General features: G+C 39.6%; 1 protein-coding gene across 8 annotated transcripts in view; it reads left to right on the top strand.

The window, feature by feature from the left end:
• Positions 1-16,091, top strand: part of Svil (supervillin) — a 226,297-nt gene that overhangs the window by 145,982 nt on the left and 64,224 nt on the right. For 6 of the 8 annotated variants that reach the window (XM_078023452.1, XM_078023450.1, XM_078023451.1 and 3 more), the window contains 3 exons: positions 12,327-12,407; positions 14,621-15,499; positions 15,861-16,031. The exons of the other annotated variants lie outside the window; for them this stretch is intronic. In XM_078023452.1, the coding sequence (XP_077879578.1) occupies positions 12,327-12,407; positions 14,621-15,499; positions 15,861-16,031 (1,131 nt within the window). The remainder of the gene's footprint in view (positions 1-12,326; positions 12,408-14,620; positions 15,500-15,860; positions 16,032-16,091) is intronic. 8 annotated transcript variants of the gene reach the window in all.

Here is a 16,091-nt window from a genome sequence, read left to right as displayed (position 1 = left end):
AGTTATTGAAGTTTATTAAGCCAAAGATCTGTCCCTACTTATTTGATCATCTGAACTGAAATATTTGAAGATGTCAGCTTCTAAGATAAATAAATACTGTTCATCCCAAGAATGTATGTTTGAGGACCTTTGTTCAGACTTGGGACTTAATTCCCTGAATCTGAGAGACTGTAATCTGTTCTTTCACATTTTGAAAGGGGAGATATTTTGTTTGGTAAATTAACACTTCACCACAGAAACAGTGTTCTTAGCTTTGTCACTCTCTGTCAAAGGTAATCCTTTGTGTGTTTTGTAGATAGAACAAAGAAACCTAATAGATTCCAATTTAGAAAAAATACTAAAGATATACAATTATGTTGCCTAAACAGTGGGCGGGGTGTGGGACAATTGGGAGTTAGCCTAGCACTAGAGCACATACTTAGTAGGCAGAAGGCCCTGGATTCAATCCCTGGCAACCAAAAAAGAAGAATCTAATTTCAAATTGTCATACAATGACTGCTGTTTCAAGTTGTTGTCAAGGTATCTAGGTTAGTCACCTAGGTCACATATAATAGGTTCTCAGTGGGCTGGGGACTTAGCTGAGTAGTAGAGCACCTGTCTAGCATTCATAAGGCGCTGCAAAAGAATTGAAAATATGCTCAGTAAGATTTTGAATCATTTGTGATCATAATTAAAACTTTGCTGAACATTCCAGGTAAAAGATAGGATATTTGATATACTTGATAGTTTGTGGGTTAAAATCTCTACCTGCCCCCACCCCCACCCAACCCTACCCTCTGAGACCTCACCCTTCTGTGCTAGGGATGGAACCCAGGGCCTCACATGCTAGACAAGTGCCCTACCAATGAGCCACATGCTCTGCCCCATGTTAAAATCTTAATATGCAAAGATATGAAAAACTGAAAGTCTTTAGGCGTAGGAAAGAGGTTTGTTTTCCTGCTGAGCCCTGTAACAACAAAGAGCCACTTCTTTAAAGGTGATTTGAAGAGCCATATTACCAGAGTCTTCATAAGCCCAGTCTTAGCTTCACTTTCATAAAGAAAAGTTAGAAAGAATCACATTATAAAAGAATGCCAGTACAGGCACTTGCTTTTTACTTTTTTAAGCCACTCAAGGTGTACAATCTTATTATTCACAGGCAAAGAAAGACAAACCCATTCATCATATATATGAGGAAAACACCTGAGATCCATTTATGTAAACATGAAGAGAAATGGAAAATAATGTGTGAAGAATATGATATTTTTTTAAAGAGAGAGAGAGAATTTTTTAATATTTATTTTTTAGTTTTCGGTGGACACAACATCTTTATTTTATTTTTATGTAGTGCTGAGGATCAAACCCAGCACCCCTCGCATGCCAGGTGAGCATGCTACTGATTGAGCCACATCTCCAGCCCCAAGAATATGATATTTTTAAAAATTAAAGTTTATTTTTTAGTAACTGTAGTTATTCAGTTTGTAAAGGTGCATTTGAAATGGATTAATATTCTGCTTAGATGTCCTTTATCTAGAATCATGAAATTCAAGCTTCAGAAAGTCATTCTTGTCTGATTTCTATTTGGGAGGAAGCAAGATAAACAACAACAAAAAAATACTTTCTAACCTAAAACACTAACAAAAGAAACCACACCCTGTGACCTGAATAACCATAAAGGAAAATAATAATGTTATTTGATAGGAAAATATGTAGCAAAAAAGTTTAAGAAGATTAAAAAGCAAGAGAAAAAGTATCCACAAATAAAGTAACAATAACTGTAAGATGGTTTTGTCTTGTTTTTGTGTTTGCCGGGCAGGGTTGGAATCTGGGGCTTTGTGCATACTAGGCTGGCACTCTACCATTGAGCTACACTCCCAGCCCACAAAACAGTTTTTTTTAAAATATTTTTTCCCTTAGTGTTGATAGATCTTTATTTTATTTATTTATACCTGATGCTGAAAATCAAATCCAGTGCCTCACCCATGCAAGGCAAGTGCACTAACACTGAGCCACAGTCCCAGCCCCCACAAGACAGTTTTAATGTTTCATTTTTTTCATGGGTGTGTTCTATCCTGAAATGGAATATTTTTCTTTCTACTTTACTCTCTCATCACTGAGCTCTGCCAACATTTTTGGCTGGTAAATCTTTGAGTCAACACATTCCCATGTCATAATTTTGTGCTAAATAGCAGGAGATTGTTTTCTCTCATTAAGTGTGAACACACTAGTCATGAATATACCATCCTAAGATTATCTACAGTGGCCTCAAAATTCAAATGTGAGCTGGAGTCTCTTGCTGAGAGCCCTTGTGTACACTCCCATTGGCACATGCCTGTGACTGTGGATAGGAGAATCATTAGTATGTGGATACTTCACTGTGCTGAACTGTTTTTAAACATTGTAGGCTAAACAACAGTCTTTAGGGTAGTATTTGCCTAAGGCATGTATTTATTTTGGAATCATTTAGTATTCAGCTTATATGATAAAGAAGGTTTTAAAAGTTAATTAGTACATTGATGGATTGTTACAAGGTCTTTAGCCCCAAAATCCTGTTAGTTGCCCAAGAATTCAAATGACACTTTGTTCTGAAGAAAACTAAGAATATACACCCAGCCCATACTCCTCCAATCCTTCCAAACCCTATAGGGAATTTTAGATATTATGTTTTATGGAGAGGGTAGTGTTACTGAAATGAATCATTCTTTGTTAATTCATCTACAGTGAATTTTAGAATAATCCATAGGATTATTCATTTATTATATATATAAAAGAATAATCCTATGGATTATTCAAATTTTTAAATATCTGAATTCCTGCTACAACTAGAAATCTTGACCCCAAGACTTGTTAAATTTGCTATCTTGTACAACTATTATTTTAAAAGAAAAAAATGGAAATGTACCATATTTGTTACTTTTGTGAGTAAGAAACTCATGACCTTGGGCCCCCAGCTGCTTTTTGCTTGAGCATCAACTGTCACTATTCTCATTAAATTATGTGCCTAGCAAAGAGAAAGTGAAAGGGAACTTACACTTCATTTTCTAGTGATGATCCTCTCTAGAGGATCCTTGTTCCTTATTGACCTTGGGAGAGTGGCTATTGGTGGACGATGACTCTGCAGGCTCCTCATGGACTATGAGGGATGTGGAAATCAATGCTCTCTTCCCTAACATGATGCAAGGCTTTTCATGGATGTCCAAGATTGATATCTGATTCACCTGTTACTTCTCAGAGCTTTTTCAGCTCAGTACTCTGAACATAGTAGGAGTTCAATAAACATTTGTCAAGTGAACCTGAATTAGTATTTGTATACATTGCATTGTTATATGATTCAGTGATAAAAGAAAAAAGCAGGTTGGTTCAAGAAGATGAAGCAGGGTACCCTCCAGAGTGAAGCTTTTCTGCAACACCTTAACTTGCAAACTGAGCCACTAAGAAAGAAAAGGGCTTGTGTAGGCATTTGTAGTTTACCTCTTATTGTGTTTGCTCATCTCCCAATGAGAAGTTTGAATCTCAAAACCATTTCCTCAGACTCAGGTTCTCCTGGTTTGAGTTGTTGATTGTCTGTGTCCACACACCAATAGAGATGTTTATAGGACAGGAGACTGCTTGGCGGTCAGCCTTCTGTCTCAGCTCCTGTCCACTCTGGCTGCAGACTCTGTAACATGCTCCAGGAGCCAGGGCAGAGCTTCATGGAAAAGAGATCTCAGATCCATCTCTAAAGAATAACCCTCTACGCATCTCACACAATGTTCTATTATGAGAAAGGAGCCCCTTTCATCTTTCAGTCCCTTATTGTGTACCCCAAAATCTGCATTCCTCACCTTACTGTGCCAACTTTTGGCTGTTAATGATAGTTAAATCATTCCTGTTTGTTTGCTTGTTTGTTCCATAAAGCTCTGTTTTCACTGGCAATTCCTGTTCATTGACTTAAATATGATTATGTCTCCCAGATTACCAGCCTGCAATCTATGCTAGCTAAAAGTTCACATGTGCCAAACTCTTGAAATTTTGTAAAAATTTTTATACTTAAAGGTGTAAAATTTTGTCTGAGTGTGCCCTTGCACATGCACATACTCATGCATATATGGAAAACAGGTATTTTTCCCCCAAATAGGTGACTCTTAGAAAATCAATTGTTAATTTTAATGAGATGCAGAAGTTAATGCACATTCTTCTTAAGCTGAATAATATGTTATTTTTAGAAGATGTTGTATTATTGGAGCTAATTTTACTGTGCTAGATGTTACTTTGTTGTGGTGGCAGGAAGCACTTTCTGTTAACTCCTAGAATTATAGAGAGCCAAAACCTGTTGTTATGTACTTAAAGGTACAAACCAAAAGCAACCAACTCCTAGCTTCCATGAAAACTTAGAGTGAGTTCTTATTTCCTGGTAATATAACTCTGCATCGGCCACTCGCCACATCAAAAATCATTCTGTTATATCTGAAGTCAACACTTCCTTGTTCTGTTCCTGGGTAACCCTACCATTTTCTTCCAGGGGATATCACCTCTGCCTTATGGAGAAATGACTCAACTCACACAATCACAAAATAAATTCTCTGTGTGAAGAATTTTAGACTCTTAGAACCAGAAGTAGCTAGAGGTTATTTAGTTTAAAAATCCAATTTATTCATGGACAGAAAAACCTACAGATTTTTAAAGTAACTTAATTGACACAATAGGGTACCTTAATAAAACTCAAACTTTTATTCATCATCCATCCATTCTTTCAAGTTCTCTGAAAGAACTTTCCTTCAGAAAGAAGAGATTTTTCTTCTACACCTCACTTTTTATTTTTAATTCAGTGTTATTTTCCATCATAGCAGAAAAGAGTTTGCTTCTTTTGTCCTTTGAAGGTATAGAAATTTCAGGAAAAAAAGATCAGATCAGTGACATTACAGAAATCTAAATTTTTATTTAGATTTAGACAAGGCATTTAAAAAGCTTTGTCCTCATAAACAAAATGGAAATTTATAATCTGAGATGATTTCAAACTCATTGGGCAGCTGTCCATCTGTACGGATCAATTTCAGCTCTAAGGTAGCTTAGCTAATCATTCAAGAATATTATATTGAGCCCTCTATATGACAGGTCTTGCGTTCCTAGATGGGTATATATTTTAAGAATGTGGAAAATAATTACAACACAAGGGGTGACTATGGTTCTAGAGACCAGTATTGGGTGCTATAGGAGTATCAGTGATGGGGTATTAATTATTTTCCCTTAGAGAAGTGGTCATAGCTAAATCCATAGGATATGGTTAGTTTGCTGGATATGGAGGGGAGGCTGCTGCAGGTGAGGAGGCACAGACACCCAGGTATGGCAAGAAGGGATGAGGAAAGACTGGACAGCCAGGTGAGTCACAAAGCACCTTGGATGCCCTGACAAGGCATTGACCTGTGTCTTCTTCAGGCAGGTGCCTAAAGAGTGTTTTAGGGAGGACAACAGATGATGTACTACAGAAATATCACTCTGGTGGAATGTGAAGAATTGTTCTGAAGGAAAATCAATTATAGTCAGGGAGGCCAAAATGAGTCTCAGACCACTGAGAGAACAAGGTCTCTGGTTCCACACTGGACTTTGTCATTCACCTGGTCCTATTTGGCATTTCCTTACATCATCTGGGGACATGAAGGTAGAGTGATCAGATTTCTGGTCAGATTTATAAATAAGTGTGATGACCAAAAGAATAAGGGGAGGGGAGAGAAGCGGAGGTAGAACAGGGATGAGAGCGTGGAGGAAAGAGAAAGAAAAGAGAATGAAATTCTGAGGACAAGAGCACATGGACCTGTGGTGTCTGCAGTGAAATACTTGAAGCAATTCTCTTATGAAAAAAAAACAATTTTATTTAGCTCATGGTTCTGGAGGTTCCAGTCCAAAATCAGGCAGCCCCCCTCACTTTAGACCTGGGGTAAGGATAACACATTACAGTGGGAGCTCCATGAGTGAGCAAGCAAACCACTTACATCACAAAACAGGAAGCAAAGAAAAGACGGAGAGGCCAAGATCCCACATTCCCCTTCAAGGGCATGCTCCTAGTGACCTTGGGACCCCCACTGGTCTCTACCACACCACTTCCTACCACGAAGCCTCTACCACTTCCTAGTAGCGCCATGCTTGGGACCACACCTTTGACACGTGAACCTCTGGGGGACACTCTTCCCAGTGATAGAACTTGGGAACTAACAAGATGAAATTTAATAAAAGTCTTGTATTTAGAGAGGAAAGAAACATCAGTGTAGGAGTTCAGGGTTGGAGAAACCAGATTTAACCGCAGTTCATGGGAAACAGACCTAAGAGTTTTAGTTGACAGCAAGTTCTTTATGTGACTGCCAAAGGAGTTAGTCCAATCTTGGGATACGTTGATGAAAGGGAACTGTCTGTAGCACAGGTAGGTAACAGTCCACTTGTGCTCTGCAGGGCTCAGATTGCATCTCAATATCGAATTCCAATAAGGCCATTGACAAATGAGAACGTGTCCAGGGGAGAGTCCACCTTCCCATCTGCCCTGGTTTCTTGACCTTTCCAGAATTTTGTGGATTTCTCACTGTCTTAATAGTCCCCTGAATCACTTTTGGATTCTCTTACATATTCTCTGGTGTTTATTCTTTCAAAGCAGTCTTTTCTTGCCGTGATCAGATTGTCATTTTCCCAGACACATTAGGTGCTGAAGCCAGGCATGGTGTTATGAGTGTGGCTTGTGGTTGATGATGATTCGTGTGGAAGAGAAATGCGGAGAAGGAGATGATGACTCAAATGAGCTTCCACAAATGCAGCTTTCCTTGCCCCTCTCATCTTAGGAAGGATAGACAGATGCCCAATACCTTACAACCAAGCTGCCATACCCATAAGAGGATTTTAGTTATTTTATCAAGGTTCCCCAAACATGGCATCATGGATTTGGTATTATACCAGTTTGCAAGATTGCTTAGGATGATTTCAATAACAGCCCTTCTTTACTTGAATCCTAAGGAATGATGGATACGTTGGCTGACTCATTTTCATATCTTCTTCCTAGGTTCTGCCCAGCATCCAGCATATGTCTGGTGACTCAATCAATCATTTTGGTTTTGTGCAGTACCAGGGGATCATACCCAGTGCCTTTCACTTTCTAGAAAAGTATTCTACCATTAAGCTAAATCCCCAGCTCAACAAATCATTTTTGAATGACTATTCTGCTCTTTTCTCTGGTTAAGTGTAATCAAACTACAGCAGTGCCGGTTGAAATAGCCAATTTGCTGTTCATCAGCCAATTTGCAAACTGTATGAGACTTGTGCTTGAATGTAAACTGTGGATTGTTTCCTTCATTGAGAAAGTCATGCTATAAGGAAAATGTCAGCTGAATTAACCATCGGGCTTACTGATGTTAGTTTTCATTCTGGTGCAAGACTTTTATCTAATCACAGACCAGTGACTCCAATTAGCAGAACACACTGAGTCACATTTGTTCATATCACAAGGCTCTTTCCATTCTGTTTGAGGTTGGGATTCTTTTTTATGTCTTGAGTCAGTGTTGTCATAAATTTTATTAAGCTCCAAGTGTGAATTATGATAAGTGAGTGATAAACCATTGGCTATTTTGGTGATTTCAGTTCTCAGCCCTGAAGGACTGAGTCTTGGCTACTCTCATGAGTAAGATTATTGTATTAGTCAGTTTTCTGTAACAAAATACCAGAGATAATAATTTATAAGGAGGAAATGTTGGTTTCACTCATGGTTTCCATCAAATATAGCATTGGCCCCATTGCTTAAGTCCATGGCAAGACAATACATCCTGATGGTAACATGTGACAGAGGAAGTCACATGGAGACCAGGAAGCAAAGGAGAAAGAGGAGACTGGCACCCAATATCTCCTCAAGGGCATACCCCTAGGACCTAACTTACTTTCTGTAAGCTCCACCTCCTAAATGTACCACTACCTACCCCTACCCCCACAGGCTGGGATCTAAGCCTTTAATACCTGAGCCTTTGGGGTATGCTTCTAAACCATAGCAGCTACCCATTGCCTGGATTCCTTTAATCCAGCAAGGAAACATCCATTCATTAGCCAGAAACTGGATCCCCTTAGAATATCTGGTGTAGCACCAACCTAGATTGATGAGTTTGGGTAAATATATAACAACTACTCTAGTCGAGATAGAAAATGTCCCCATTATTCATTTTGCCTCTGTTTACCACCATTCACTCACAACTCTATACAACTAACAACTGCTGTAGCCTAAGAGTATCACATGTTCAGTTTGGCTCATTATGTTGTATAAAGTGAATTATTTCCCATTACTTTGTGTGTGGCCTGCGGGGTATTTGTGTGTGCATGGATTGAAGTAAGTAAGGATTGAACCGCACACATACAAAGCCTGTGCTTTACCACTGATCCACACTCCTAGCCTTACTGCCTCTCCATTGTTTTTTAACCAAGCCTCAATTATCAAAAATAATTAAACATTACATTAAATAACAGTGCAAAATAACACTATAAAATTACAGCATCCATGCATAATTTAAAGAAAAAAAGCAAACCAAAGAAAGCAGTAGTTGGCACTATTCAGTTATGCTCTCTGTTTTGTTCATATTTTTAAAATCTCACCTGTTATTGAGCTACTTCTTGAAAGCAATATCTCTTTGGTCTCAGAAATCAATTTTGTACTTTTATAAAATATATATCTTAAAATCTGAGTCTGGGCATCTCTTAGCCATACTACATTAATAATCAGGTTGTACTACAAGGAGGAAAAGTCAGTCCAAGAGCTTTTGCTGCTTCACTCCTCTGATTTGAGGTATATGCTGGAGAACCAGAGGAGGAAGGTAATTGGGTTTTGTGGAATTTATAGGTATTTGGGTAACTCTTTGTTGGGGGTAGAATAGGCACCCAAGAGAGACATATTAATCTGGTCACAGTCGTGGATGTGACCAGGAACTCCTTGATGTCCCCCTTGCTTGGGCCTGGAACGTAGGCTGGCGAATCCACGATCTAGGTCCAAGCTCAAACTTGAGCAGTTCATATATTGTTTTTGTACATCATTTTCTTCATCGATAAAATGAGGATTAGAATAACTCATAATAGGCTGAGAATGGAGCTCTGTGGTAGAGCATTTGCCTAGCATATGTGAGGCCCTGGGCTCAGTCTCCACCGCCACAAAGAGATTGCCTCATGGAGTTGTGGAAATAATTATTCAACAAGTCATTCACAAATATTACTGATATCTGCTATTTGCCACATACACTGTGCTGAATTCTGATGATAATCACAGTGAACAAAGTCTCTTCTCTCAAGACTTTCACATGTCCTCATGAGGAGAGAGATCATGGAGGGAGAGGGGGATGGGGATGAGGTCAGTGAGGTATATGGATGTGAGTTGGAATCCTTTGTGAGGGCTTTGAGTTCTACCCTAAATGATAGGTGGAACCATATAATGGTTTCAAAATGAGGAATAACCAATATACCTTACATTTTCCAGGATTTACTGTGTCTGCTAAGTTGATGCTAAATTATAGATAGGCAAGGATGAAAATAGGTAGAATAATTATGTCATCTCAGCAATTGGGGTGAAGGGCGGTGGTGGCTTGAATTAGTATAATAGCAGCAGAGGTAATGGGATGAGCTTGTGTTTTGAGGGTAACCGGCAAATTTGCTGATAACTTAGATGTGGAGTGTGGGAAAAGCAGAGAAGGCAAAGGTTAGTCTCCATTGTTTGGCCATTCACTGATATAGGGAGGACTCCAGTACATGTTGGTTTGGAGGGAAATCTAGAGTTCATTTTCTAGATATGCTACATATTTTTGGAGGTGATGTTGCTGGAGATGGAACTCAGGACCTTTTGCACATTAAAGTAGGTGCACTTTACCACTTTACACTACACCCCAAGTCTGTGCACATGTAAAACTTAAGATGTCTATATTATGTCTCTCTTAGGTATTAGCACGTCTACATTAGATATTCAAAATGTCAAGTATCCAGTTGAATCTAGGAGTCTGGAATTTATGGGTGGGAGATCACATGGAGATAAACCTAGAGGATCCTTTACAGACTGAAAGCTGGATCAAGGCCTCAATTGTTGATGGAGAAGTGAGGAGGGCAGGACATCACTTTGAGGATTCTCTGGTGAGGGTGGTGAGGAGGAATCAATAAAGAAGGCTGGGAGATAAGGGGGTGACCATCAGCATCCAGCTTTGCTAGTACAATTGAGGTTGACCACTTTGTATGAGAGAGTAGATAGAAGTACCCCAGATGTCCTATGCACCAGGAGTGTTTAACTAATTTAGATCTCTCCTTATCCTCTTTGCTTTCTTTTCTGTATGGGGTGGTGGAAAACCTCCCCCAGGTACATGAGTCCTGAAAGCCTTACTTGGAGAAATGTTCTAAATTGTTGCTGCCTGAAGTTTACTTAAGCCAATGTGAACTCTCCTGGTGAGGCACGACGCCTGCCTACTAAAATCACATGACTTCAGAATGGAGTTTCTAAATATATCATCTTGTTAAAACTCATAAACTTGCAGTGCTCTGTTGTCTTTGAAGAAAAAAAAAACAGAGGAGACTAGTGTTTGGAAGGGCTCACCAAGTTCTGGGCAGGATGCCTTCACATAAAATTCTTTATTTCTTCCTATATGCATTGTGTGTTTATTATCTATAACAATTTGGACTTGCATTGCTCATTGCCCTGGTAATAGTTATTGTTTTTTGGCCAGTTCTATTTCTGAGTTTTAATGAATCAATGGAGTCTAGTAAGTCTCCCACCCCCAGCCTTTTCTGTGTATGATTTTCATTTTATAAATGCTGACTCAACCTATTCTTAAGCAAGCCCCTGATAATGTTTTATGGTGATGCTAAGTCTTATTCTTGTCCCTGAAAGTTGTGTTCAAAAAATTGGATAGCAGTTCACAGCTTGCAAAGCATTCCTTTATACAAAAATGTATTTGAGCCTTGCAATCAGTATGAGATAGGCAGACTAGTTATATTAACTTGCTTGTTTTCAAAAGCATTGGTGTGTTGTTCCCTTTTTACTCTGCATTCTGTCCTATGTTGCATTGTCTCCTTTCTTAGCTGCAGATGATAGGTTGAACTATTCCTGGGTTCCAACGAATGCTGAGAGTTCAGTTGGAAAAGAAAATGTACATACATCTTAATTTTTGTTTGCTTTGCATAAGACTGTTGTAATGTTGGGAATCAGGAGGTAGATTGACAGGTTTGGGTGGAGAGAGACTGAAGGATGTTACTGAGAAGCAGCTAAGTCCAAGTGTAGAATATTACAGAGTTTAGTGGTCACAGCAAGCTATATAACTCCAGTGATGGGCTCTTGCCTGGCAGCTTGAACCAAAACTAAAATGATTTTAGAAAATTGAGTTAATTATAATTCTTATTCTACTCTTTTGGAAATTGCTGGGAACTGCAATGTTTCCAGCCTACTATTTAAACACTCTTGCAGATAAGGTATTGAGCCAGTAAAATTTAAAACAGCATGCAGAATTGCCATTTTTTCTTTCTGCATCTTAAGGGAGTGTTCCTCCTGTGACTTATTTCACATTGTTAACACAAGGATATCCTTGCCTAATAGTTCTCTAAAATATTTTCATCCTCTCACAATTATTTCATCACTTTGTACCTTGCATTGTATTTGGTTGAGGCTTAAGGAATGAATTTGTACATCATGTTATATTAACAAAATGCAAGGATTTCAGTGGCCAGGATGATGCCTTTTTTATGTTTGTTACCTCTCAGAGCTTATTTAAATAATTCAGTATTTTGTACAGGATGGGAGTTCAATGAACATTTGTCTAATGGACCTGAATAAGCACTTGTAACTGTGGTATTGATTGCTTTATACAGTAGTGAATTGAAAATGTGTAATAACAACTAAAGATATGATCTCATTGAATTTGTTTTTATTTATTTTATTCATTTTCTCTATTTGGCATGCATTTTTTTTGCATGGACACTCTTTTTATATTTGTCTATTTACCAATGTGTCTCAACATTTATGGAAGTTAAGTTGCCTTATATATTTTATTTCAATCTCTTGTGGATAATTACCTGGCATTTGTTAGCAGAGTGTGACTTTAACAGACTTTCTCCTAATAATTTAAAATTACTTGAAATACACTTTCTCTGGTGACTTTAGATATATTTGTTTCTATCTCTTGGTCTTTGAAGAGAGCCAAATGTCCTGGCAATTCTGTAAAGCCAATATAATCCCTATGCCAAAATGTACTTGCATATTTTCAAAAGCCAAGATTATTATTTACCTAATAAAAATGCCTTTAAGTGTTCTATGATAATAAAGTTCTATGTATTTATTAACATTTTAATAGAAATTATCTGAAGTCTTGTTTTTTTGTACATGGTAGCACAGGGAAGCTCAAACATGAGTGGTTTCTCCAGAAAGATTCTGAAGGGGACACACCTTCTCTTATCAACTGGCCTTCCAGGTACATCTCACATTGTAAAACTTGTGGCTCATGTTTAATGGATGCTTTTCTGTTTTCCCTTGGACTTGGCTTTGCTATTCCACACTTTAGCTAATGCTGACTCTCCTCTTGCCCTCTTGTTAGTGGCAATGCATTTGAAAACCATGTGTTCAAAAAGAACTTACTTTCAAATCATTGTTTTCTCCTCGCATCACCCTAATCCATGCTGATAGCATTTCTCTTCCTCCTTTCCCTCTCTCTGAGGATCTTTTCTATACCTTTTGCTTTTCCCCTTTCTCACCAACTCATATAGAACTGGCCAGTTGGGGGCAGTAGTGAGTGCATAAGCAGATGTTGGTCCTTGGAATCTCACTGAACAGCCAGCCAGTGTTTCCTCTTGCCAGAGCCCTCTCAGCACTCTGGCTCCTTGTTTTATGTCTCCTGGTCTCTAAACTCTGGCATTTGTAGTTAATTTTCAACAGTAAATTTAGGGCATGTGGTTTTAAAAGCAGACAAAAACCCCTATCATTTCATTTTTTAAGATTGGGGGCAGGGAGAGGCAAAAGAAGTAAGAATGAGTAAGTCATTGGAGGGACAAAGCACCCATGTACTGAGTTTCTAACAGTGACTTTGTTCTCAGCTGAGGACAACATTCAGATTGTCTCTGATTAGAAGCACACATTCCAAAGGAGAACTTGACCACATTTCAGTCTCCTTTTAAAAGATTAACAAAGGTTATAAATATGAAAACCTCCAACACTGGCTAGTCTCTGAGAAAAATAATAACTCAGAATGTTTGTTTCCCACGAATTGTTCATAATAACTGCCTTTTATGTGTATCTTTTTTTTTTTTAAAGAATTTGTACCAATATCCTGCTTAAAAACCACAGAGGTGTTTATCTGATATATTTATCAGGGTACACTTGTCCTTAAATGGACCATTCTTTTCTGTAAAGTGTGAATCATAATTACTTTTGCTGACTCATTTTAAATAAATCAAAGTTATACATTTTCCCAAGAAATCACTTCTCCCACTCCAAATGTCTTCTTTACTTTTTTTTTTTTTTTAAACGTCAGAGCCAATCAGTAATCCATTCTCAGTTTGAATGGTTTTCCCTTTCTCACTACATGGTATTTCAGAAAGTAAAATTAAGAACTAGATCATACTTCCAAATGTTTACTCTTTGCTGAACACTAAGCCATGTGTTTTGCAAATAACATACTGTGTACATTACATCACTATTATTTTCTTTTTCTTTTCTTTTATGGTGCTAGGGAATGAACCCAGCACAGCTCAGCAAGCACTCTGCCGATGAGCTATATCCCCATTCCACTATTATTCCCATTTAAAAGATAAAGCAAGTGACGCTTGAAAAGGGCAAGCAAGTTGCCCAAGACTCTTAGGACCCCACAGCCAGAACTCTTGGCTAGTTTGCTTCTGCAGTAATGGAAAAAAAGGTCTGTGGCTTTTAAATTGGATTTCAGTTTTGCTCTCAGATTTGTAAATAACTCTAGAAACAGATTAGCCTGCAAGTGAGGGCATAACAGCAATTGCAGAGGGGAAATGGTTGCTTCATTAATTCTCTCAACATATGCCCTTTATCTAACACTCATGGCGCTGCAGTGTTAGTAAGGATGTCTTAAGAATGAATGACTGTTGTCTGCATGATATATGAATATAGTTTGCATGAAAAAGCTTCAAAAGAGAAGTGATTATCCTATCTTGAGCTCCATAAAAAGTAAATAATCACAAGTGCCCTCACATTTCCAGGAGATAATGAAATTGCAATGGCCAGTGGTTATCTGGAAACACTTCCACCACCATTCCTACCCACTGTCCATTTACTGGGTGAACCTGCAGAAAGCTTACTGACTCAAGGCATCTTCCTCAGAGTTCCCAACTGCATACCAGTGGTGTACATTAATGGATTTTTCTGTGGCCTCTAGGTATTTATTTAGTCAGAAGGAACCCAATCTCCTCCAGGACAGCGTCTGACCCCTCTCAGCTTTACAGGGGGTAGAATTAGTTTCGCACCACACTGGCATAAGTATGCAGATTTGTAAACTTAACTCAAAACCATTTATGTGGCTTTTACTGGATTTCTGCCTTGGGCCACATGTCTTTTTTTTTCCTGAGTTGATTTCCATTCACTGGTAATCTGTGATCCACGCATGCTCTCCTCCCCTTTGCAGTTACTGCACGTTGCAACTTAAATCCCTTTTCTTTCTTAAAGAGTTAAAGTTAGAGAAAAGTTGGTGAAAGAGGAGAGTGCTCGCAGCAGCCCTGAGCTTGCCTCAGAGTCCTTAGCTCAGAGGAGACATCAGCCGCTGTCAGTCCATTACCTATCCTTTCAGTCAGAAAACTCAGCCTTCGATAGGGTCTCGAGCAAAGCAGTGAGCTCTGTGAGACAGCCAAGCCGTGGCTACGTCCAGCCAGTGGACCCCGTGCACACCGTCAAGCTGGTGACCGCAGAGACCCCAGAAAGTGCGTCTGAGTGCAGCGGGGCAGGATCAGCTATCCCAAATGTCATCAAGCCTTCCACCTCGAAGGTTCTAGAAGATGAGAAAGAAGATGCCCCCGTCCTTCATATTTCTGAATCTAAAGAAGAAGATGATGTGCTCTTCACTGAAGCTCTGGAGAAAAACCAGAAAACACTCTTGACCTTGGAGGAGGGTGGGCTTGCAAGCAGTCACAAAGCCTCCTCTGGGAACGAAGACTTGGGGCAGCAGCCTGCTGTTAGCACAGTCTCCTTAGAACCTCAGAAGGAACCTCAAGTTCAGCTCCAGCCTGCTGAGAGAATGGGCCGAAGTGAAATGGTTTTATATGTTCAGAGTGAGCCTGTGTCCCAGGAGGCCACACCAACCAGTCGCCAAAAGGGAGCACCTCCGAAGAAGCACAAGGTCCGTACCCGCTCGCTGTCCGATTACACGGGTCCCCCTCAGCTCCAGGCCTTGAGGTGTAAGGACCCAGCTCCAAAGCGAGAGCTGGAGCCACAGAGTTCCAAGACCGAAGGGCCCAGTGCAGAAGCCAGCATCCTAGACACCAAGGTCTCCGTGGCCCAGCTCCGAAATATGTTTCTGGAGTCTGCCAGAGCCAACAAGAAACCTGAACTGTAGGTGATGTTGCAAACGTCCTCCTGATGTGTCACTTGCACGTCCATTGGCAGAATGACTCACTTCTCAACTTGTGTTGTGTACTGCGTTGAATCGTGTTAGCTTAGCTCACAAGTGTGTGCAGGGCAGACTGTACAGGAAATGGCTCACAAACTACCATTCTGCTTCTGCCTACTAATGGGGAGTTGGAGGAGTGGGTCTCGGGAGTGCTCCACCTCCATCCGTGCATGGTAGAGGCATGTAGAGGGGTCTAGCAATCTGTGCCTTGACTCGCTGAGATGCCTAAACCTTTGTTTGCTTTATTCTCTTTCTGTCTTCCCATTCCCCTGCTGTGTAATCTCTGCCCTGTGATTCTAAAAGCCAATCACGGGTTGAGAAGTCATCTGAAGGACTTGGCTTGCCTACCCGTATGGAACGGGAGAGAGGGTCCCGGAAACCGAGACGCTATTTTTCTCCTGGTGAAAGTAGAAAAACTTCTGAGCGATTTAGAACTCAACCTATAACCTCAGCAGAACGAAAGGAATCGGATAGGTAGGCATGCCTCTGTGTAGTTCCATCGTATAGGAATGTAAAATAAAGAATGCAGGATTT

This window comes from Ictidomys tridecemlineatus, chromosome 10, assembly GCF_052094955.1.
Source record: "Ictidomys tridecemlineatus isolate mIctTri1 chromosome 10, mIctTri1.hap1, whole genome shotgun sequence".
Lineage (NCBI taxonomy): Eukaryota > Metazoa > Chordata > Mammalia > Rodentia > Sciuridae > Ictidomys > Ictidomys tridecemlineatus.
This window is presented reverse-complemented; position numbering and strand designations above follow the sequence as displayed.